At 32.5% G+C, this 9,192-nt stretch overlaps 1 protein-coding gene across 1 annotated transcript; it reads right to left on the bottom strand.

The window, feature by feature from the left end:
• Window positions 1–656: 656 nt before the first annotated feature.
• LOC106717867 lies at window positions 657–8,359 on the bottom strand. Its single transcript, XM_045680636.1, has 4 exons — window positions 7,944–8,359; window positions 3,880–4,012; window positions 1,310–2,418; window positions 657–946 (listed from the first exon to the last, which is right to left on the bottom strand). The coding sequence occupies exons 1-4, from the start codon at window positions 8,235–8,237 to the stop codon at window positions 809–811; spliced, it is 1,674 nt and encodes a 557-aa protein (XP_045536592.1). The 5' UTR covers window positions 8,238–8,359; the 3' UTR covers window positions 657–808.
• Window positions 8,360–9,192: the final 833 nt, after the last annotated feature.

Genomic DNA, 9,192 nt, shown 5'->3' on the forward strand with positions numbered 1-9,192 from the left:
TTTAATTAAACAATAATAGCCAATAAAAATGTGTTTATTGTAGCAATTCAAAAATCTCCAGTATTGTACGACAATAAATTTAACAAAAGCACTTTGTACATTAAACATCGCAGATAGCAAGTTTACGTCCAGATTCATCTTAGATAGGCCGCGAGACTCGACCAGTTCTGGGACCAGTCCGGGAACAGTTACTTTAGTTAAAACACGACTTCACAATACTTCCGGGAACATTCTAACAGTAATTCTCGGTATAGCTCTGCAGAATTTAGCGAAACATATTTGAATAAAAACATTACATTCATAACTGTCGGAACTCAGTTTATAACTAAATTTATTTCTGTTGTTTGTTTAATACATTTATTGATTAAAAAAATCTGTATCTAATAACTACAGCCAACATAAAAATTTCTAGATATATGTAGAATCTCTTTTATATTATTTTTTTAGCCGACTTCATTTCTTTTTATTTATTGTCTGACACTATTTTAAAATTAGTGAGATTAGAACAGTACGACGCAGGATGGAATGACGGCAAGACGAACGACGATGATAATGTAGGAAGTAGAAAATAAGTAAGAAACAAAATTAACGACGATAAAATGAAGTTTTTTTATACGAGCCACCTCGTACTATATTGCAATGCTAATCAATACTACATAAATTAAAAATGTCCGATTCGTGTTTTGATGTGGTGGTATTGCCTATATTCCTGTATTTCTAGACGCTCTTTCCAAGAAATAATGTAAATATCAGTGATAATTGTGTGTACCAAATGAGTAGATAAAGACATAAAAAATGCAATTTGATTTTACAAAGCTTTAATTTTCTGGCAGAGCGCAGAGAGGGCGTGAGTGAGACGCGGTTGCAGACGTAGTGCGGTGCGGTCGATGCGCGCGCGCACCACATACCGCTCGCACTCCGACACCATTGTTGTGTTGCATGACTCCTGTACGCAAACATGGACAATGTTACAACAGAGATAATCTACTTAAGAAAGTACAGTGTAATAATTAATTTATCTCTATTTATTGCCGCTGGTCAGGAAGAATCCAAGGGTAAGATCAAATTTAATTTATCTTCTTGAGGTACCTCTCCGACTAGCGAAGGTAAATTTAATTAAAATAAGTTATAAAGCCAACCAAACCTAAAGGTCCTATTATTACACTATCGTAATTTCACTATTGTTAAAAATTGATCTCTACCAAAATCTTTTAACAAAACATAATATTAAAACAGAATAAAACCTCATTATAAACTAAATAAATAAATAAAACTAAAACATAACAAAATCAAAAAAGATAATACAAACCTTGTAGTGATTGAGTTGAACCTCGCTGAACGGTGCCGACCATCCGGCGAAACCAGCTACACCGAGATTAGCCAGAGGATAGTGATTAAATGCAGTTAATACTCTTCTCGTTAGCATCAGGCTTTTACTGTAGTAGCCAACGGGACTAACCAGCGCTGATCGGACTATATGCCGAGATAACTTAGGAATAGGAATTTCTTTATCACATTTATGCTTATTACTTTCTAAATTATTTAAATCAGTCGTTTTATATGTTCTTAAACTATTATCTTCTACTTCTATTTTATCTATATCTAAATCCAGAGCTCTCTTAATTCTCACGTCATCACGTTTAACATAAATTTTACTAATCTTAGAATTATTTTCAGTAAATTTATATTTATGCACACCTTGCATAAAATCAAAAAAGAAAACATTTTGTACCAAAATAGATGAATATTCTTTCGGATTCCAGCCGTACGTTCTTAAACGTATTAATAATTCTGGTAGATTAAAAGCTATTTTTGGCAGTAATATTTCATCTACGTCTAAAGGTAGAATATACTCTGATTCTGCTAAATTTCTATATAAACAATCATTATAAGTTATAAGATGATCTCTTCTGCGTTGCCACAACGTTCTATTTGTTGTATGTTTTATAGGAACATTAAATAATCTAACATAACCTTGATCTTTATAATGCAGTAAAACTTCTTCAGTCTCTTTATTTATCTCGTCAATATACACATCTATAAGATCAACTCCTAGTATTTTATTAGTTTCTATCCATTCGACTAAGTTCTGCGCTATGTTATTAGAGAATTTCATATCTTTAACACATATTGTGAATGATCGTTTGTAATTGATGAGTCCATCTGTTGGATTTAACACAAACGCGTTACTAGGATCATCACACGGCTCAGTAACAATCGACACAACGGAGAGACTATTCAAATCATCTGTTAAAGGGCAAGACAGTAATAGCGGGGTTTCAACTTCACTGGATGTAGCATCCCATTCATGCCACCACATTTCTAAAGCCTTTGCTGCAACAACTTCAATTGACTCTTCTTTAGCATTAAGTGGACGAGTTTGACAAAACAATGGTTCTTCAGATGAGATGTTTCGACCTGGGAACAAAAAAATTATTAAGTGTCATTAGGAAGTAATAGACTCTAGAAAACTAGAAACTTCACTGTTTTACGATCGTTATTATCTGAAGAACACTTAGAACAACGAATTTATTAAGCTTGTATTAATTCTTGTTGCCTTAATGTATTTTTTTATCATCTTACTAAAAAGCTCAAATTCCATGGTAACTTAGTCATTAAATACAATTAATTTCAACCATAAAATATATTGAATTACAAAACATAGTAAGCTCCATTTAGTAAAAATTATATATAACACGTGTATAACATTCTTTAGTATAGGAATTTTCCTTTTAATGGGAAGCGAGCCATAGCGGATATACCGACAGTACCAAGATAAAAGGGAAATGTTTGCCTCAAAAGCACGTGCGTTCTTAAACATGACACTATCAAAAATTACATCAACACAAAGACATACGGTAGACATATAATAAAAAAACATACAATAGCATTTAAACTATACCTGAATATATGTTATGATGAAAAGAAACATAAAAACTGAAAAGATTTAATATCTTTATGTTTATACTGATATGAATAAAAATATTATAGTTCTTTGAATTTTTTTATGGTTATGAAGTTTTTCTTAAAGTTTACACAAACGACTACCTTTAAACATTAATTTGTTAAGTTAAATACAATGTTTTTAGAGTAGATGTTTTGCAATTTCTTTGTATATCGAATAGACAAAGTTATATTCTAACTATGATATCTCTGCGTAGGTCATAAAATTGCTACTCTAAAAATTGGACTTCATCATATTTTAACTGGCTGTGCCTGCGATCGATCGTATACGAAATACTATAGAGGTAGCATTTTAATTATTTAGGCTAATTATTTTAATTAAACTTTTAAATTAAAAATAAAACACAAACTTTCATCTTCTTTTCCCTTTGTGCCTACGTGTATGTCTGAACTCAGTAGGAAGAAGTCGTTGAACAATTTACAAAATGAAGATAACTTTACTGAGAAGTTCTTGTAAGTGTAGACAATTTAGTAGTAACAATTCTTTCGCAATGATACACGTTGCGCATTTTACAAGTTCTGAGCATTCTTACGTAGAGTGCTAGTATGGTTGTCACATGTAGGTTTTGATAGTAAATTATTTACTTCTGTTATTGTACCACAAATTTTAGTCACTGAAAATATTCCGCATAATCTATGTCTAAAGTAACAGTGTTTCTTAACTGTTGAAACATGTATATCAAAATATTATTGATATCTCTATCTGTTTTGAACAAAAGTGAAAACAGTACAAACTTTAAAGAAAGTCTTACGGCAGTAAAATTTCATTGTGTGAGGCTATATAAGTTATCCAGTATCATATAATTCGACACTCCATATAGTGTCTATCACGTAAAAATATATAATAAATATACTTAAAATTAATATAGTTTTATTTAATTAAAATTATCGTCAACCCTCATATCTGGTAGTTACCATGAAAAATGGCAAGAATGCGCACGTAGCGCTGCGTGGTCCTGATGTCGTAGTAGGCCGCGTACACCGACACAGTGGTGCCCTGCACTCGCTGCCAGCTGTCCTCAGACACGTGCGGTGACCAGCTACGATTCTGGAATGGAAACAAAGTATTAAACTTCTTACTTCATTATGTTGCTTCGATCAACAATAACAATTAGTATTATATAGTTACTATTGTTGATCGAAGTTATGTGCCTATTATAATCTAGTATAGAAACCGAACTTTATACCAAAGGGGAACATGATGGGGATATCGTATATTTTGATGACTAGTGAGCTCATTACTTGCATGTTTTGCTAATCCGTAAAGGTTTAGGTTATTTTGAAAATTGTTGATGTTATTATTTATTTAGATGAGTGGGAAGATACATAATTACATGTACAATTTTCAACACGAACGTTTGCTCCTGTACATCCTTTTACCATTTCGTACCTGATGAAGCGTCATATCTTTTTTTATCTATAAGGTAAAAAAAACGAGCAAACGGCCACTTAACTCTCTAAAACGGCGAAGTGACCGCTACCCCGTATTTCCAGATATGTTGTCTATCTTTACGCCTTATATCTTCTGTGAACCTCAAATAAATAAAGATGCATAAAACTTCTAAGATAACTTCATTTATTCAATTAAGATATTGCAATCCCTTCCAGCTTACCACGTATGCAATTCTATTAAATTATAATAAGAAATCAGATTACTGAGAAGTAAAAAATAAAATTGCATGATATAGGAGTGTGACCGCGGTTACATTACAAGGACAGTATCATTACGATAATCGAAACACTTGCGGTTGCAGGTACTTTTTCACAAGCACTGTTTTATACGTGACTTAAAGACACAGCACGATCGAGCCGCGGGGGTTCAGTAATTCGACAACGAAAACAAACTTCCCGTTTTTGTATATTTTGATTTAAAAAAAAGGTTTGGTTTGTTCTCATCGTCAACTTTATGCTTGTTTATTTCAAAAAAAGTTAGTAGAGACGATTATTTTTTAGTATATACGAGCCTCTTTAAAATTCCAGTATAAGTGGCTACAGTTATTGCCCAACTTTAACTAATCATAGGTTTTAAATAGACAAAAGACTCTCATAGAAACAGGTCGATGTGTCTCTTATTATAAAAATTGCGATCTCAATATGTTACGCTGTAATATTTGTCAGTGCGAACACACGGTAAATCTGCTACGTCACAGCATTTCAACATGGAAACATTGTGTACTTGACGTTGAAATTCTGTGGCGTTTTGATATTTGTCCAGTGTTTCTATACACATGTTTACAAAAGAATTTAAAATAAAAATTACGGATACAAGCAACCATGTCCCTCATAAATGATGTATAAAAGCATCTTACATTTATGTATTTCACGTTTAAAATAAATTCGTTCAGAAACCCGAAGCTCGCATTTCCAAGATGAACCCATAATTATTACGATACACGATGATAGTTACGTTGTTAAAAAATAAAATATAATTACTCGAATTGTAAAAAATATTAGCGTGGAATCATGTCTGAACGGATGTGCGCTAACATTAACAATTTTATGGCATAAAACTACGACATCTGATAATTAATATAGACGTTCGTTAACAAAATGGTAGGTCTGGTAAAGAATTGCATGTTTGTATAAAGTAGAGAGGCTTTGCTTGGGTCAATTCATAAACAAGTAAAATAAAATAAAGCCTAAGTTACTCTTAAGTATAAGACTTTTTTATTCCTGGAAGAATTTTTTTATCGTATCAATGGTATCGTATCAATAGTAGAGTTAAAAAAATGCACTACACTTTCGTCCTTAAACTATATGTCAGGTTTTTTCTGACTTGTTTAAAAAGTGTTAATAGACAACGTGGTGTTTAAAATTTCGAACTTTGAATTGTTTACTTTTAAAATAAACAACTCGATCTAAGGTTAAAAGCTTTTTATACCTCATGCAGTTTGTTTTTCTGATTTAAAATTTGATGTTGGAATTTTATTGTTTGCATTTTTTCTATTCGTAACGCAACATGAATTTGTGTCTTTTCTCATACAAAATGTGACTAAAGAAGTTTAACAGAATGGACACAATCACTAATACATCCCACGTTATATAATAATCATAAAATTTTGTAAGCCCTTTATCGAACGCTTTTACTCGTAGATTGTAAAACTATGCGAATTGTTGACACATTAACCTCGGCTCTATCGTCACTTGCAAAAGATATTTGTTGGAAACACACGTGAAGACACGTTTTTGTATACAAGTGTATCGCCAATAAAATTCCACGGATAAAGTTACGTTCTAATTATATTTGCAATATCGATGGTGTTAACAAGCTTAAAGTTTTGTTCTATTTATAATGTCTTATTACTCATTTTTATTGTTGGTGTATTTTTAGAATAATTTTGTATTATTTAGTTTTCATTATATTTAATTTTAAGACATTCCTCCCAAGTAGGGTTGGCGACAGGCAGGCGGTTGGCCGTAAAAATTAAGCCAAAACTTTAAGGTTTATAAAACCGTGTGCGCTGACCCCACACGAATAGGATAAAGCCAGGGAGATGATTATGATCGGTGTGTTAATAAATTCTTGTATTTTATTTATAATTAAAGTCATGCTAGATAATAATTTATCATGATATAACTATTATGTTGTATCATAACACGTATAGGAAAATACGTAAGTCTATTTCACACGAGCCAAATGTAACACTTAGAGCTTTATAATTCTATTCCGATGGTAATAATATATAATCAAATCAGAGTATAATCTTAACTTTGTAATGGTACTGTAAGAAATGTCAATTTACAATCGCACGGTTAATGTTCAAGTAAATCATTTATTCCTCGAGATAATGTGACTGAATTATATACTAGCTTAATAGATTTATTGAGAGTATATATTTTGTCTATTATTATTTTTGGCAATTGATAAATATCAATTGTGGGAAAATTACAGGCATGTGAGAAGATAGTTACTTTAAAACAATAGTGAATTAGATCGACGAGTGATTTCTTATGATGAAAGAAATGTTTAAATCGATTCATTGGTTTTTGAGTTTATCTAGGACAAATAACATGATTTTCCCTAATAATAATTAACACAATCAACATTTCAAGATGCTCTCACTAAAAAGTTTGATGAAACCGCGCGCATGTGAGTAGATTATTTTTTCAACAGTCCTGACCATATGATTATTGTTCGTTATTGCATTAATTGTAGCAGAGTAACCGTTGGTTTCTGAAACCAAAATTTTCATTTAAAACATTATGTTATCTTCGTTTCTTCAAAGTCAGGGATGACGATATGTTTCACATAAAGATTTTGGTCTCACAAACCAACGGTAAATGCTGTAGACGCTACTATTGTCTAAAACTAACCTTTTAATGAGTAGAACCGGGAAGTGTACTGAATAACAAGTGCTATTAACAATAGATCGTATTTTCTTTATCTTTATAGTCTCAAGTATTCTCGCAAAGTGCATTTGAATATCTTACATTGTGTAAACGTTCGCAAAAAATAACCGGAAACAAACAACCGTTAGTACTAAATATTTAGTATGTTTTACGTAAAATCCACAGTCACATTCCTTATGTAGATTACCATCTTTGTAGAGAAGTTAACGTGGATATGGACAGTGCCGGATTTAGTGCTACCAGCGCCCTGGGCGAGATTTCTATGGCGCTCAATTTTTAACTATCTTGGGCGACCGCCCAGGGAGCCAGTACTGGATATGGATAAAGGATATCGTTAATTTCAAATATAGTAGTAATAAATTATGTTTAGTATATCAAGGATATCATTAAAGGTTTACCATTCATTAACCTATTTGTCAAATGAGTATTAAATTTAAAAAATCGGACTATTGAAAAATGAAATGTTATTTAAAGATAATGTGTGTTCTATTTAAACAATATTATCGATCGTAATTAAATATTTTTGTTATTTCATATTTTTTTCATATAACTAATTTCTGAATTAATTGAATTATTTCTGAATTATTTCTTACTTTTTTAAAATCCTCGAACAAAATAGGGTAACTTACAAAATATGGTATTTTCGGGAACGCAGGCATACGATCGCACGCCACTGGCAAAGGTCGGTCCATCTCTGCCTGTTTGCCTTCAGAGTAAGCTACGATCGTTCTCATGGTGGCCAGCCCTTCTACCAGGTCACCCTGGCCCTTATGGCTACCGCGGCCACTCCGGCCACCCCGTCTCTCAACCCAGCGCACCCCCGAGTGCCACTCATTGACGCTAGCGATCCAACTGACGCAGAAAACCGTAACACCAGCGAGCAATAGCTTAATGACGCGGATATATTTACGTGACGCGCGCATTTTTTAATTCATTTTATTTAATTATCATTTAATTTTTCGGATTAGTTCGTACGTGTTGCGCGATGCGCATGCGCTCCGACCGCGGTACCGCAGCGGACTGCGCCGTATCAGCTGGCGTGTAAACATTACGTCCCTACAGCAATCATTTAAAACGTCTAGTAAGAAGGAAATCTAACCCCCCATACCAGTTCCTACTTATAAGCTCTCCAGTTCTATGATAAAAAATGTATAATCTTAGCCTAAGTCTGATATATACCTAAGTTTGCTTGGAGTAACTAGTAATCTTATTTATTTTGTGTAAGTATAAAAAAGAGAAATAATTTTTATATAGGTTCCGACAGTAGATTGGTATCTATGTAACGTTGGCACGTTAATATCTTATTCGATGTTCGATGCATATCGTATAGATTTAATGCCCTAAATAATTTGTTATTGATTTCTAATTATAAAGTTCATAAATCATGTAAGGACATTTCCAAGACCATTTTTTATAAGAATTATTGTTACACAACACGTAAGAGCTGCGCTGGATTCCAGATCTGTCAAAACAAGCAATATATTACAGTGAACTATTAAAGTCGCAAACACTTCACCTAAATACCTTCACCGTGTAATTACACGGCCTTAATTATTAAGTTGTTCGAGCGTCACTCATACATAATTCAAGACAGCTAATTACACAAATTAAGTCTTGCGCGCTGTTCAAATACTAGAGTACAATCTTGACTACATTTTACGATGTCGGCAAATATTAAACATTTGTAAAACAATTTATCTGTGCATGATTATATTTCATTTTAAAATATGTTACTTTAACATGAATATCATTAAGAAGTAAACGACTTTAATGACGAACGATAGATCGATTTGGAATATCCAATACCTTTTGTGTGATGGTTTTAACAACAGTTTCAAAAAAAAACTGAACACTTATGGCTATAATCAGACAATAATT

Source organism: Papilio machaon, chromosome 13 (assembly GCF_912999745.1).
Source record: "Papilio machaon chromosome 13, ilPapMach1.1, whole genome shotgun sequence".
Classification (NCBI taxonomy): Eukaryota; Metazoa; Arthropoda; class Insecta; order Lepidoptera; family Papilionidae; genus Papilio; species Papilio machaon.